Source organism: Chiloscyllium plagiosum, chromosome 10, assembly GCF_004010195.1.
Source record: "Chiloscyllium plagiosum isolate BGI_BamShark_2017 chromosome 10, ASM401019v2, whole genome shotgun sequence".
Classification (NCBI taxonomy): Eukaryota; Metazoa; Chordata; class Chondrichthyes; order Orectolobiformes; family Hemiscylliidae; genus Chiloscyllium; species Chiloscyllium plagiosum.
This window is the reverse complement of record NC_057719.1, coordinates 49709874-49725410: the sequence shown is the minus strand read 5'-3', so window position 1 is coordinate 49725410 and position 15537 is coordinate 49709874. Positions and strand designations below refer to the sequence as shown.

General features: G+C 38.3%; 1 protein-coding gene across 5 annotated transcripts in view; it reads left to right on the top strand.

Moving 5' to 3' along the window:
• Positions 1-15537, top strand: part of slc35f4 (solute carrier family 35 member F4) — a 209777-nt gene that overhangs the window by 154386 nt on the left and 39854 nt on the right. For 3 of the 5 annotated variants that reach the window (XM_043697745.1, XM_043697746.1, XM_043697747.1), the window contains exons 2-3: positions 5973-6109; positions 11165-11384. In XM_043697745.1, coding sequence (XP_043553680.1) covers positions 5973-6109; positions 11165-11384 — 357 coding nt within the window. Of the gene's footprint in view, positions 1-5972; positions 6271-11164; positions 11385-15537 lie in introns of all 5 variants that reach the window. The other 2 variants (XM_043697743.1, XM_043697744.1) reach the window with 1 other exon arrangement.

Genomic DNA, 15537 nt, shown 5'->3' with positions numbered 1-15537 from the left:
TCATTTTCGGTTTATAAAAAGCTTTATTTTGGAGCATGCAAGAGTCTCATTAGCTCTCTTATGTTAATGTAATCTTGTAAGTAGTCTCATGCTGAATCTACAAAGATTTTTCACCAGCTTCCTCATTAATATCACTTGCCAACATGGAATAGGGTCTCTTAAAATAGATGGATTATAAAATGCACTGAACTAACAACATTGGTGCTGCAGTACATAGTTTAATATGTCAGTTTCATTGTTTAATTTGCACTTTAGGTAGGTGAGGTTTTTAATCTTCTAAGTGATGATTTGGTTTTCTAGTGTTTGATAGTTTCCTGTTTAAAAGATGTGTTTAATCATTACTTTTATAACAAATGAATGACTTTCTGATTTTGCATTGAATACTTGCAAGTTGTTTTCTTCTGTCAAATGTGCATCTCAAAGATTTGCTGTGCATGACTCTCTAAAGGTTTAAATTAATAGTTGGAAGTCATGTAAATCCAATGTCAAATTTATGTTATGTGTTCTCTGAGAGTGAAGTTCCTCACCTAATGTATAAAGATTGAAAATACTCCTCTGAGGTGTGTTTTCTTCAGATTCTAGATTCATTAATATGTGTGTGTGTATTATATATATATATGTGTGTGTGTATGTATGTGTGTATATGTAGATTAATATTATTTACTTCAGAGTTTGTGTTTTGATCTAGTGGCATGTGGGTTTTGGTTTGTATTTATGAGGGGTAATGATTAACTTGTCGTTCTTTCTAGAGCCATATTTTTAAAAATTAGTTTGAGATTGAGAGTTCTTGTGGTAATAATGGGGATTTAATTGTGTTGTGGGAGTTTTATGGTCAAACAAAGTAAACACTGAAAATCCTTAGCTTGCTTTTGATTTAGAAGAATCAGGAATTGATTATTTTAATTAATAACATCGAAAAGCTTTTGGTTTTGTTTTGTAGATGTTCTGGTTGAAGTTCGATGTAAGAACAATTTCTCCTCAAGAAAGGAACAATTAGGAATTAGGTTACATTATTGTGGTGATTTTAGTTTGAAAGTTCCAGACTGGAAGTATTTTATTATAACCCTGAAGGGGTTATTTGAAACTACAAAAGTCTAAATTCAATTGTACGAATTATTAAGGAAAAACATCTCAAGAAGGGGAATTGGAAGAAATGGTTAAGTCAAATCTTTAGATGCGATAGAGAAGAAAACTCACCGTCGGTTTGCTTACTTTAAAGTGATGGTGTTGGGATAAATAGGATTATATCTTCACCATGTGTTTTGAAATCTTTCAACATATGTTATATGTAAATAGTTTGGCTTATTCTATTTTATCTGCATTTATTTTGTGTAATAAACTTCTGTTTTAATGTTAAAGCCAAATCTGCAGCATTGAGAGTTTATATTTCCAGTAAAAGTCTACCTTGTTAATTGAAACAAAATCAATTAATTTAGATTTCAGACTAGGATCTAATTTGTCTAATAATAATATCAGCAGGGATCATACTCACTGCATTAATTTCCTATGCTGTTTGACACTGATACACTGCAATACAATATAATTTTCTGCTATATTTGTTTCTATAACTGTGTTGCTGAAGGCTGTTGCTTCAGTACACAAGGCAAGGTGTTCTGCCTAGGGAAAAATTCAGCAATGGTTCAACAGGATGATAATTAAATGCAGGAACTGAGGATGATAAGGCATTGGCTGAAAGTATTTTCCATTCCATGCAATGGGGAGATTAAGGATAAATCTGAAGGAGATGTTCAAAATAATGAATGGCATTGTCAGAGTAGACTCTCCTCTACATTTATGGAAATCCAAAGCAAGTGGATTTAACCCTGGTAATCAGTGGAGGTAGTTAAAAGCAAATTCAGCAAAACACTTCCCTAAAGAGTTGTGAGACTGTGGAATTCATTCCCCAAAGCCCAAGATGGAAAAGGCAATTATGCTATTTGAAAAATAAATCATATTCTATTTTGCAGTAAGCAGCTAAGAAATGTAAGAGCTGATATTTCTGAAAACAGTGCCCAGGAATGCCTGAACAGGAAGCATGTACATTAGAAATATAGTTGAAGGCATTTAACATCAAGATAATCTATTAATTTCTTATGCTGTTAGCTTGAGAGGCTTGCATTGAGCAACTCAAATAGCCCTAGATATTTCAATTTATTCTATTTATCACATTTATAACATCATGAAAAACTGTTGTTTAACTGATACAAAAGCAAAATTTTGCAGATTTTGGAAATTTGGAACAAAAACAGGAAAGGCTGGAAATATTCAGCAGCAGTTCCGATAAAGGCAATTGAACTGTAACATTTATTGCTCAAATAAAAGCAAAATATTGCAGATGTTGAAAATCTGAAACAAACACAGAGAATGCTGGAGAAGCTCATCAAATGTAGAGCATCTGTGGAGAGAGAAACAGAATTTTGAATCTGGTATGACTCTCTTCTGCAGAACTGTACTGCAGGGCCCAGAATCTGAGGTTAACTAAAGAGGTTAAGGAAAGCATTCAATTTAAGGAGGAAGCATATTACAAAATAAAAATGAGTGGCAGGTCAGATGATTCGTTAAAAAATAAAGGACAATGGAGAATGACAAAAATGATTAATCAGGAGGATGAAATTAAGAGTGTGAAAGAAAGCTAGTCAGAACTGTAAAATGGATAAGAAGAGTTACGATTTAAGGAAAAAAAAGTATAAATAACATGAGTGTTGGTCTTCCACAGAGTGAGAATGGGGAATTAATAATAGATAATGAGATTGTGGATGAAATGAACACATCTTTTGTTTACTATTGGGGATATAAAATTCATTCCAGTAATAGCAGTAAATGAGGAGGTGGAACGGAGAGAGGAACTGATAGAAATTACTGTCAGGAGGGAAATGTTACTGAACAAACTGATGGAACTGTAGGCTGACAGGACTCAGGATCCTGACTGGCTTCATCCTAGGTATTAAAAGAGATGATTAATGAGCTGCTAGATGCATTAGCATTAATTTTCCAAAACTCCCTTATTTCAGAAACAATTCTATTAGACTCAAATAGTAAATATTATCACTCCATTCAAGAAGAGAGAAAAGTGGCAGGTATAGGCCACTTAGCTTGATGTCTGTTGTGGAAAAAAGTGAGAGAATTGATCATTAAAAAGATTATAGTTTTGTGCTTAGAACTCATTGTAATTATGAAAAATCAATTACAGCATGTAATCAAGAAGGTTAATTGGAATTTAACTCAAAAGAAAGAATGTTGTGCTTTAATTATATGGTGTATTGATGAGACCACATCTTGAGTACTGTTTGCAGTTTTGGGCTCTTTATTCAATGAAGAATTTTCAGGGAAGATTTACTGAATTGATATATGAAGTAAGTGATTGTATTATGAAGATATGTGGGACAGGCTGGGCTTGCTTTCACTGGAGTTTAGAAGGGTGAGAGATCATTTGATTGAAGTGTTTCAGATCTTGAATGCTCTTGACAAGGTATACATGGAAAGAAATTTTCCTCTTGTGGGTCAGATCTGAAATGGGGGTTTAAAATTAGGACAGAGATGAGGACACATTTTTCCTCTCAGAGTGCTGTGTGACTTCACAATTCTCTGCCTCAGAAGGTGGTAGAACTGGGAATCATTAAATACTGGTAAGACAGTGGTAGAGAGGTTTTGGAGGTGCCGATGTTGAACTGGCGTGGACAAAGTTAAAAATCACACAACACCAGGTTATAATCCAGCAGGTTTGTTTGGAAGCACTAGCTTTTGAGGAGCTGACTTTTCAACAAGTGGTTGTGAAGCAGGACCAAAAGACACAGAATTTATAGCAAAAGAGTTAAAGTGTCATCGAGTTGTAATGATATATTAAACAAACTTAAATTAAGTCTTGTATCTTTTAGGATGGCATATGCTGGTTTAGGTTCTTCAATATGTAAATTTGAAAACTTTTTAAGTTACATTCTCAAGGTGGCTTCAGTTTATCTAACAATAGGTATCATCTTAGCTCACATAATGTATTAAAGGTGTGAACTTAAAGTCTGTCCCAACGTTGAGTCAGTTTTATTTCTAAAGTGGGACATTCAGAATCCTACATGGATTTATGCAGTTTTTGAGCAAAATAAAATTTAACTCTGCAACCACAGATCCACCCCTTAAATTTATATGTGTGCGCATGCAGGAGAGACATGTGTATGTGAGTGTGTGCATGTGGGTGTGAGTGCAAGTAAGAGAGTGTGTGAATGTGTGTGTAACCTTGGTCAAGTATGTGTATGTGTGCATGTGTGTGTGTATACCTGTAGTGTGACATGAACCAAGGCCCCGGTTGAGGCCATCCCCAAGGGTACCAAACATGGCTATCAGCCTCTGCTCGGCCATGTTGCGTTGTTGCCTGTCCTGAAGTCCACCTTGGAGGACGTTCACCCAAGGGCCGAAGCCGAATGTCCCAGACTGCTAAAGTGTTATCCGACTGGGACAGAACATTCCTGTCTGGTGATCGTTGCGTGGTGTCCATTCATCCATTCCCCTAGCCTCTGCTCGGTTTCACCAATGTACCATGCCTCAGGGCATCCTTGCCTGCAGCGAATGAGATAGACAACGTTGGCCGAGTTACATGAGTACCATGGTGGGAGATGTCCCCACGTATAATGGTGGTATCCATATCGACACTCTGACACATCTTACAGCAGTGCTATGACAGGGTTGTACAGTGTCGTGGTCTATGTTGTCCTGAAAGCCAGGCAGTTTGCCGTGAACAATGGTCTGTTTGAGGTTTGGTGGTTGTTTAAAGGCAAGACATGGAGGTATGAGGAAGGTTTTGGCAAGGTGCTCATCCTCATCGATAATGTGTTGCAGGCTACGAAGAACATGGCGTAGTCTTTCAGCTCCCGGGAAGTACTGGACAACGAAGGGTATCCTATCGGTTGCAGCTTGTGTTTATCTCTTGAGGAGGTCATTGCGGTTTCTTGCTGTGGCACGTCGGAACTAGCGGTTGATGAGTTGAGCATCATACCCTGTTCTTATGTGGGCATCTTTGAGCACTTTCAGGTGTCCATCATGTTCCTCCTCATCTGAACAGATCCTGTATATGCATACGGCTTGTCCTTAGGGGATGGCTGTTTTAATATGTTTCGGGTAGAAGCTAGAGACGTATAGCATTGTTAGGTTATCTGTGCATTTGCGGTACAGTGAGGGGCTGAGATGTCCATCCTTGCTGGAGATGCATGTGTCTAAGGATGAAACAGATACTAAAGATTAGTCCATGGTAAGTCTGATGGTGCGATGAAATTCGTTGATATCACTGCGTAGTTGTTTCAGTGACTCCTTGCCATACTGAGGAAATGAGGGTTGACGGCATAAATGGGAACATGAAATTCGGAACATAGGCAGATCAGCCATGATATCATTGAATAGCGGAACAGGCTCAAGGGGCTAAATGGTCAGCTTCTGCTCCTATTTCGTATATGTTTAAATGAACTGCAAGTACACTCGGTTGTTATTTGACCATGCACACATCCATTTTCGGGGCAATCATAGTTTGGGAAACGTGTTCATCGCAGTGCATTTCAGACTGCTGCATGACTGCGCACCTGTGCAGCTTAGAGTGAATATTGAAATAAAACAAAAAACTGTGGATGCTGGAGACCTGAAACAAAAACAGACATTGCTGGAAAATCTCAGCAGGACTGTGAGAAGAAAGCAGAATTCGAGCCTGGCGCCTCGTCATTAGAACAGAGGACTTGAAATGTCAACTCTGCTTTCTTCCCACAGATGCCGCTAGACCTACTGAGATTTTTGTGAGAAGGGATATTGGCTGTGGCTAACAAATAGGGCTGAGGAATTTCCTTGAGCTGAATTATCTTCTCCTGTTCCAATATTCTTAAGTTTTATTTCTCTGTTTAAAGCAGAGTAGAAGGATTCAAAGCAATCGTTACTGTCAGGATTTGCAGTGGATCGAGTGTTTTATTTTGTGTTTTAAACGGTTTCTTTTTATTTCCCAGGAGAAGAAGCTTCAGAGAATCGGACCGAAAATATTAACCCGGATAATAATGTTAAGACACGCTGTCAAACATGCACCTCTGCATTTTTCAAGATTTTCTGGGGGTTTCTGGTCATTCTTTCTGTATCATCCTCCTGGGTTGGTACTACACAGATTGTCAAAGTTACATACAAGAACTTCCATTGTCCTTTTTTTATGACCTGGTTCTCTACAAATTGGAACATAATGTTTTTCCCTGTGTACTACTCGGGACACTTGGCTTCAGCACAAGAAAAACAGACACTAATTAAAAAAATTAGGTACTGATTCCTTCTCTTTTTGACAGATAAAGCATTAAAAGATATTATGCAATTCAGAATGATATGTTGCTAGGTTTGTTAATGAAGATAGTTAATGCAGCATTTTCAGCACATTGTTCCTAGCCGGCAATTCCCTTTCTCGTGTTATCAACAATAATTGCAGATTGCAGCATATTCAGTCATAATGACAACAATAATGACAATTAAAATAGCAATTAAATAGCAATTCTAACATGGTAAGATCATGCAAGATCCTTCAAAGAAACATGATCAAACACAATTTGACATCAAATCACAAAAAGGAATAGGTATTAGGACAGGCAGTCAATAATGTGGTCAAAGAGGTAGGTTTTAAGGATCAAGCTTAAAGAGATAAGAAGAATAGAGAAACACAAAGGTTTTAAGGAAAGAGTTCCAGTTCTTAAGATATTGACTGCTGAAGGCACAGATGAAGTCTGACCGTACAACAGCACCAAATAAGAAGAGCAAAGAACTCTTGGAGGTCTGCAAGACTGAAAGAGGTTACAGTAATAGAAAAGAGGCGAGAACATGGAGTACGTTGAAAACAAGGATTGCTGAATTGAGCCATTGTAAGTCAGCAAACATAGAGCTGATGGGTGAATTGGATTTTGTGAGAGTCAAGATGTGGGCAGTAGACCTTTAGATAAGCTCATGTTTATGAAGGGTGAAAGCTCAGAGACCCACCAGGAAATCATTGGAGATTTGTTCTGGAGCTCACAAGTACTTAATCATTAATTAAGGATATCAGAAGCAGTTGAGTTGAAGCAGGGGTGGAATGGATAATGTAAGAGAGGTATATGCAGGCAGTCCTTATGAAAGAGCATATTTAAAGAATGTTAGGGATGTTTTATAAATAGGTTAGGGGCAAGAGGATAACAGGGAAAAAGTAAGGCCCAAAGGGCACAGAAGTGGCAATCTTATGTGTGGAGCCGGAAGATGCAGGAGATGTTTTAATGAGTAATTTTCATTTATATTTATTCTCCATCTTAATAGTAAATGTGTAGAAATCAGGGAAGAGACTGTGATATTGTTATGATTCCAACTGATGTTATTGCTGGACATAACAGATCCTCAACTGAAACCTGACTTGAAAGATCATATTTTGATTTGTTTTAGTTTTAACAATATGGTCTCTCACTGAAAGATTTTGCTTTAACAATGAAACACAAGTTTATTAATAGGGGAAATGAAGATAAAATAGAATAAATTAAACAAACTAGTTATAGCACAAATTCAAAGATTTTTATACACACAGTAGAAGTATAATCCCATTAATCCTATAATCCTAATACACTCCTTTATAAATTGAAAAGAAAAAAAACAGCGTTTGTCAGACATCCCTGGTACAGCACCTAAAAACACTACTCATACAATACTCACAGCAGCGTCCCTGTCTCTAACACCTTGGTTGGTTTAAGTCATTTGTGACTTAATTTACATGTTGGGATTACAGATAGCGTCTTCCTGAGTTTAAACATGCTTATCTTTAAGTAACCTCTTCAGAGTTTATCATTAAAGTAATTTATTCATTACTCTAAAGTAATCTTATTTCACTATATTCTTTTCTTCTCAGGAGCACTGGTCTACACTGTCTCTCCAACCAATGACTTCACAGGACTGCTCAAAACTCGAAGTAAAATTAAAACAAACAAAATCTCTGTCAAACATGTGGATGATTCCCTTAAGCTTAAAAAAAACTTATTGTGACCTTCTAAATGGGGTTTATTTATCTTGTTTGGATGTAAAACCCTACCAGTATGCACACAAATAAATCAATTCTAAAGCTAGGTCTCAACAGTTGTTTTAAAAGAAATTATCATGGCCACAGAAATATTTGCAAGTTAATTGCTAATTTCATACACAGAGAAAACACATGTTACTAACTCTAACCAAAAATTCAAACTTACGACAAATTCTGTTTTTTATATATATATATTATATATCACACATTTAACATAACAATGCACTTGAACAAACTGGTATTAAAATCAGGAGGTAGATTAGATTAGATTACATTACAGTGTGGAAACAGGCCCATCGGCCCAACAAGTCCACACTGCCCCGCCGAAGTGAAACCCACCCATACCCCTACATTTACCCCTTACCTAACACTGTGGGCAATTTAGCATGGCCAATTCACCTGACCTGCACATCTTTGGACTGTGGGAGGAAACCGGAGCACCCGGAGGAAACCCATGCAGACACGGGGAGAATGTGCAAACTCCACACAGTCAGTCGCCTGAGGCAGGAATTGAACCTGGGTCTCCGGTGCTGTGAGGCAGCAGTGCTAACCACTGTGCCACCGTGCCGCCCACCTGTGCCACCGTGCTGCCCACCTGTGCCACCGTGCCATATTAGTAGACTTAAAATTGGTTAACTCTGCAGGCCCTGATGAGGTATATCCCAGGCTGCTTTAGGAGGCAAGGGAGGAGATTGCTGGGCCCTGAATTTAATTTTGAAATCCTCTCAGGCCGCAGGAGAAGTAACAAAGGGCTAAAGGACAGATTATATCGGAATATTATTCAAGGAGAGAGGTGGTGAGAAACCAGGGAACTGTAGGCCATGAGTATAGCATCGGTAGTAGGGAAACATTTGGAAAAAACAATCTGAGGAACAGAATTAATCTCCATTTAGAAAGGCAAAGATTAATCAAGGATAGTCAGCATGGCTCTGCCAGGGGAGTCCATGCATGACAGATTTGTGTCAATGGGCATAGTGCAGTTGATGTGGTCTGTATGGACCTCAGTAAAACTTTTGACAGGTCTTGTACAGTTGTCTGATGAAGAAATTAAGAGGCCATGGGATTCAGGGCAGTTTGGCAAATTGGATTCAAAACTGGCTTAGTGGGAGAAGATGGAGGGCAATTGTCAAAGGTTGTGCTTATGATTGGCAGCCGGACATATGTCAAGGTTTGGTGCTGAGTTCCTTGCTATTTAGTGTCCATGAGTGATCGGACAAGAGATTTGATCAATAAGTTTGCAGATGACATGTAAGTTGATAGTGTGGAAAATAGTGAGGAAGAATGCCTTAGATGACAGGATAATATAGATGGGCTGGTCAAATGAACAAACAGTGAGAAGTGGAATGTAATCTTGAAAAGCATGAGGTGATCTACTTTTTGGAAAACTAACAAGGCAAAGGAAAACATGATGAATAATCGGACCCCAGTGGGTACAGAGGATCAGAGGGACATTGGTGTGGTATGCTTGTAGATCCTTGAAGGCAGAAGGACAGGTAGCTAAATTTGTTAAGAAAGCAAATGGGGCACTTGCCTTTATTAGTTGAGGTGCTGAATACATGAGCAGAGAGGTTTTGATGGAGCTGTGTAAGACTTTAGTTAAGTTACAGCTGGAGTATTGTGTGCAATTTTGGTTGCCACATTATAGGAAGGGACATTCACCAGGATGTTGCCCTGGGCTGAAGTATTTAAGCTATGAAGAGAGAGAGCATTCTATTTGGACAGTATAAGATTATGAGAGGAACAGAGAAAGGAGATAAGAAAATGTAGATCAATACCTGGGGACACAGATTTAAGGTGAGAGGTAGGAGGTTAAGAGGGAATTTCCGAAAAATGGTATCACTGAATAAGTGTGGGTATGTGGGACCCACTGGCTGAAAGGGTGGTAGATGTCAGAACTTCACATCATTTAGGAAGTAATGAGATGAAAACCATGAAACACCATAGCATACAAGGCTACAGGCCAAGTGCTGGAAAATTTGGTTTGAGTCAATTGGTGCTCGAGGACCAGTATGGACACGATGGATTGAGGATCTTCATTCCATGTGGTAAACTCTGTGACTCAATATGTAGTTAGAAGCTAAACTCAGAGCAAAAGATGATACCAAGATTGTAAATGGTTTGATTAAGTCTCTAACAGATACCATGGGAATGCACTGAGTTGGTGGCTAGGGAATGGAATTTGTGGCAGGGATCAAAGATAATGGCATTGGACTTCCCAATATTTAGTTGAGGGAAATTGCTGCTCATTCAGGATGTTGAACATTCCAAACCAAATGTACTAAGTGAAGTCATAAAGAAAATGGATCAAAAAGGGTTCACATAATTGGGAATCATTTGGTATAACTTGAAAACAATTTTCGTTAAAGGTGCAACTCCGTTAATTCTGTACATAGTCATAGAGCTGTACAGCATAGAAACAGACCCTTCAATCCAACCCGACCATGCTGACCAGAAATCCTACATTTATCTAACTCCAAATGCCAGCATTTGGCCCATATCCCTCTAAACCCTTCCTATTAATTACCTATCTAGACGTCTTTTGAATATTGTAATTGTGCCAGCCTCCACCACTTCTTCCGGCAGCTCATTCCATACCGGCACCACTTTTTCTATGTATAGAAGTTGCCCCTTAGGTCCCTTTTAAATCTTTCCCCCTCTAACCTTAAATCTATGCTCTGTAGTTTTGGACTCTCCCACCCTGGGGAAAAGACCTTCTCTATTCACACTACCCACGCCCCTCCTGATTTCATAAAACTCTATAAGGTCACCCCTCAGCCTCTGACACTTCAGGGAAAACAGCCCCAGCCTATACAGCCTCTCCCTAAAGCACACATCCTCCAACCCTGGAAACATCTTTGTAAATCTGTTTTGAACCCTATCAAATTTCACAACATCCTTCCTATAGCAGGGAAACCAAAAATGAACTCAGTATTCCAATAGTGGCCTAACAACAGAAACAAGGATCAGCTGTATTAACAGCTTAGATGCTAGATAACAAAGTATTTGAAGAAATATTTATTTGATGGTGTAGTAAGCATGTTAATGTTTGCTATTAACTGAATAGATGCAGTGAAAGAAAAGTTCTTGCTACACATATGACTGATTATACATCTATCTGCTCATTGCATACAGGGAATGCAGTCGGATTTTTGGAGAAGAAGGACTGACTCTGAGACTCTTTCTGAAAAGAACAGCCCCATTTTCTATCCTCTGGACATTAACTAATTACCTATATTTACTGGCTCTGAAGAAATTAACAGCCACAGATGTCTCTGCTCTTTTTTGTTGCAACAAAGCATTTGTCTTTTTGCTCTCTTGGATTGTGCTCAAAGACAAGTTCATGGGAGTTAGAGTAAGTACCTATGATTAATGGCTTCAATGAAAGCAATTTTTTCACAACTGAAAACTGCAATGCAGTCTTTAATGTAGAGTAAATCCATTTTAGATACATCATAAAAAGGACTGCAATTAGATTCCTGTTTCCATGATCAATCATAATAATATTATTCATAATGTGTGAATTTTTGAGGAAATTATATTTCAAGTTAATGCAGAAAGTCATTCCTGAGAAGCATAGTGTTGTACAAAATATGATGTATTTCCCTCCAGCAGGATTGAGATGACTTATTAAGGTGAATCCATTTTGAATGTTGATGGTCCAGAAAGGATAACTTTTATGTGTATGAATTATAATGGGCAAAAACTCCTGTTCTTGCCTATGGGTGTGTTGAATTGACTGCACTAGACAGAATCTTTTAGCAGGAGCAATCACATTAATAAATGATAGACAATTCATTTGAACCCCATGCCATCTTCCAGGCTAATATTTATCTACATACCTCGGCAATTTAGCATGTTCAGACACTGAGATATTTGGCCTAAAATGTTGAAGAGAAACTTTTTTATTTCACAGAATTTCACAGAGTTGTTACAGCACAATATTTGGCCCTTGGTGTCTCTGTTGACTTTTCAAATGACATCTCACTTAGTGCCATTCTCTTCCTTCTCTCTATAATTATATTTCTTTTTTTCCCTTTCAATTAACAAATGGCATCCCTATTCAATGCCTCAATTGAACCTGTTTTCACTACACTTCTGGGCACTCCATTCCAGCTCCGAATAATCCGCTGCATAGAAATATTTTTGCTTCCTCTCATTTTTGCTTCTTTTACTGATTAGTTTAAAATCTGTGCACTTTCATTCTTGATCCTTTAATGAGTAGAACCATTTTCTCCCTATTTACTGGACTTCTCCTGGTTATGATACTTCAATCAGATCTTGTCTCAGCTTACTCTTGCCCAAGGAATACAATCCCAATTTCTTCAATCTACCTTCATAACTGAAAGTCCTCATCCTTGGTGCCACTCTCTTAAAACTTATGCACTTTCTCCAGTGCCTTCACATTTACTTAAAGTGCAGCACCGACAGCTGGATGCAAAATTTTACCTGAGACCAAACTAGTATCTTACATAAGTTCACCACAACCTCCTTGTTCTTGTACTTTATACCTCTATTAAAAAAAGTCATATTTATTCATTATTAGGGTATGCAAATTGCTGATATGGTGAATATTAATTGCCCTTTAGAGGTTTGTGATGAATTGAACACAACTGAGTATTAGTTGAGTACAGAGAGCACTTGAGAGTCACCATATTGGTGTGGATCTGGAGTCATATAGAGATCAGTTTATTAAAGGATTTGTTAAAGGACAATAGCGAAACAGATCGGTTTTATGACAAACTAGTTGTTACATGGTCATTATTATTCCAAATATGAACTTTTTATTCAACATTTGATGAACTGAACCTAAATTTGCCAGCTACTATGGTATTATTTGAATTTTTTGACCTCGGATCATTAATCCAGATTACTGAATTAGTGGTCTAGTGACCTAACCACTCTACAAAACCGTTGTTACTGTTGTTTAGGCCAATTTCTGTTGAATATTGGTGGGCAGGCAGGCAGGCAAGATGGATGTGGTGTACAAACTGTGGAACAGAATCTGAGCACTGAACATGCTGCTGCTACAAATTCCTGGACAATGGGCCCAGATTGAACGCCAATGGGCATTTTTTAGATTAGATTACACAGTGTGAAAACAGGCCCTTCAGCCCAACAAGTCCACACCGACCCGCCACCCAACCTCCTACATTTCCCCCTTCACAGGCAATTTAGCAAGGCCAATTCACCTAACCTGCACATTTTTGGATTGTGGGAGGAAACTGGAACACCCGGAGAATGTGCAAACTCCACACAGAGAATCGCCTGAGGCAGGAATTGAACCCGGATCTCTGGCGCTGTGCCACCGTTTGTATCATGTTAGACTGCAGGGCATTTAGGCCTTACAGTGATTTGACACAGAAGTAAACACACCCATGGTCTCTGATTTAGTGTGACAGACAGTCAGGGTTGCCATTGCTTTGAGAAATTTTTGGTGTGTATGGAAGATTTCTCATTCAATGTCTAAATTAAGTATTCAAATCCTAATTTTATACATTGGAATTTAAATGTTCATTAATGTTTAAATCACAACCTACAAAGTTGTAAGCTGTTAATCCTAACCCTAATGTTTCCAGACAACCTGCCCATGCAGTCAAAATTAGTTGTCATCATTATGATTTCAACCTCTTTTTATCAGTAATCCTGATTGTACAAGTGAACATTTGCTTAATTTTCACCATATAAAAAAAACCATCAAGTTTGTATCTAAGGAAGGAATATATTGGTGTTGGATGGTGTTCAGAGATGGTTTACAAGACTGATCCACGGAATGATGAGCTAGTCATCTGAGCAGCAGTTGAGGATTCTGGGTCTGTACGTGATGGAGTTTGGAAGGATGAGGGGGTATCTTGTTGAAACTTACGGAATACTGAGATACCTGGAAGAGTGGATGTGGAGAAGATGTTTCCAATAGTAGGAGAGACCTGAGGTCACAACCTCTGATTGAAAGGACAACCTTTTAGAATTGGGGTGAGGAGGAATTTCTTCAGCCAGACAGTGATTAATCTGTGGAACACATTGCACAGAAGTCTGTGGAGGCCAAGTCATTAAGTGTCTTTATGACAGAGATAGGTAAGTTCTTGATTAATAAGGGATTAGACATAGAATGTGGTTGAGAAATATATCAGCCATGACTGAATGTCAGAGCAGACTTGATGGACCAAATGGCCTGATTCTGCTCATATATCTTATTGTATTATGCTTTCTGAAAAGCAATGCTTCCTTCATCAATATGCCTGCACCATTTTCCATACACTTTATCTGGATGATATGAATATTTTAATTTGTTAACAATTTTTTACTATGGACTTATATGCAAGAGGAGTCTGTCATTCCATTGCTTTGCATTGGATTCAAGCCCATCCCCAAGGTGAACTAACTTTGCACACCTACTATTCTGTATTGCTTTCGGATAATAGGAAATAGTGTTCACGCGATTCCCAAGGTACTTTAGTAGCACCACAGCATGTATCTTTTTTGAGTCCAGCACCACTGCAACTTACATTTGGTGAAAAATTCCTTGTCCGAATTTAATTTGTGTGTGTGATAACAGAATCAAAAGGAATCATTTAGTTATGCTCATATTTTCATCCAAACTGATAATAATTCGCATTTAGTAAAACACAATTTAACCTTAGGGTGTAGGTTTGCTCACTGAGCTGTAGGTTTGCTATCCAGATGTTTCATTACCTGGCTAGGTAACATCATCAGTGGCGACCTCCAAGTGAAGCGGCTTGGAGGTCGCCACTAATGGTGTTACCTAGCCAGGTAATGAAACGTCTGGATAGCAAACCTACAGCTCAGCGAGCAAACCTACACCCTAAACCTCAACCTGAGCTACAAACCTTCATAAACCTTGCACAATTTAACCTCTTAAATATGAATGAATGGCTCATATTTTAAAAGCTTCTGAGTAGCTGTCTAAACAATTGAAGAATTTCCAATGATGAGACCCAAACACAAATGTTTTTATTTCTTCATCATCATTATTAAATAAAAGAGCAGCAATACGAAGTATTGGATCAGTCCAAATTTAAATTTATCATTTGTGACTGAAATGTTATGTCTAAATTGCATATTTTAAACAAACTAATGTCTCAGTTAAGATAGCTGATAATGGCAGTTGTAGCAAACTGCTACAGAAAGGCAGAAAAGGACTAAGGCTGGACAGATCACTTGACATTAACTTAGGCTCTGGGAATCACAACACCAAAATTAGTAATGTTGACCATACAAAGTCTTCTTTGCTAACATCTGAGAGCATGTGCCAGAATTAGGCCAGCTCTCAAGATACAGTGTGGCATAGTAATAATCATACCTTACAGACAATGTCCCAGACACCACTATCACCATCCCTGGATACTCCCTGTCCCATTTGCAGGACAGACCCAGCAGAGGTGGCATAGTGGTATACAATTGGTAGGGAGTTGCCCTTGGAGTCCTCAACATTGACTTTGGATCACATGGCATTAGGCCAACTGTGAGCAAGGAAGCGTCCTGCTGAT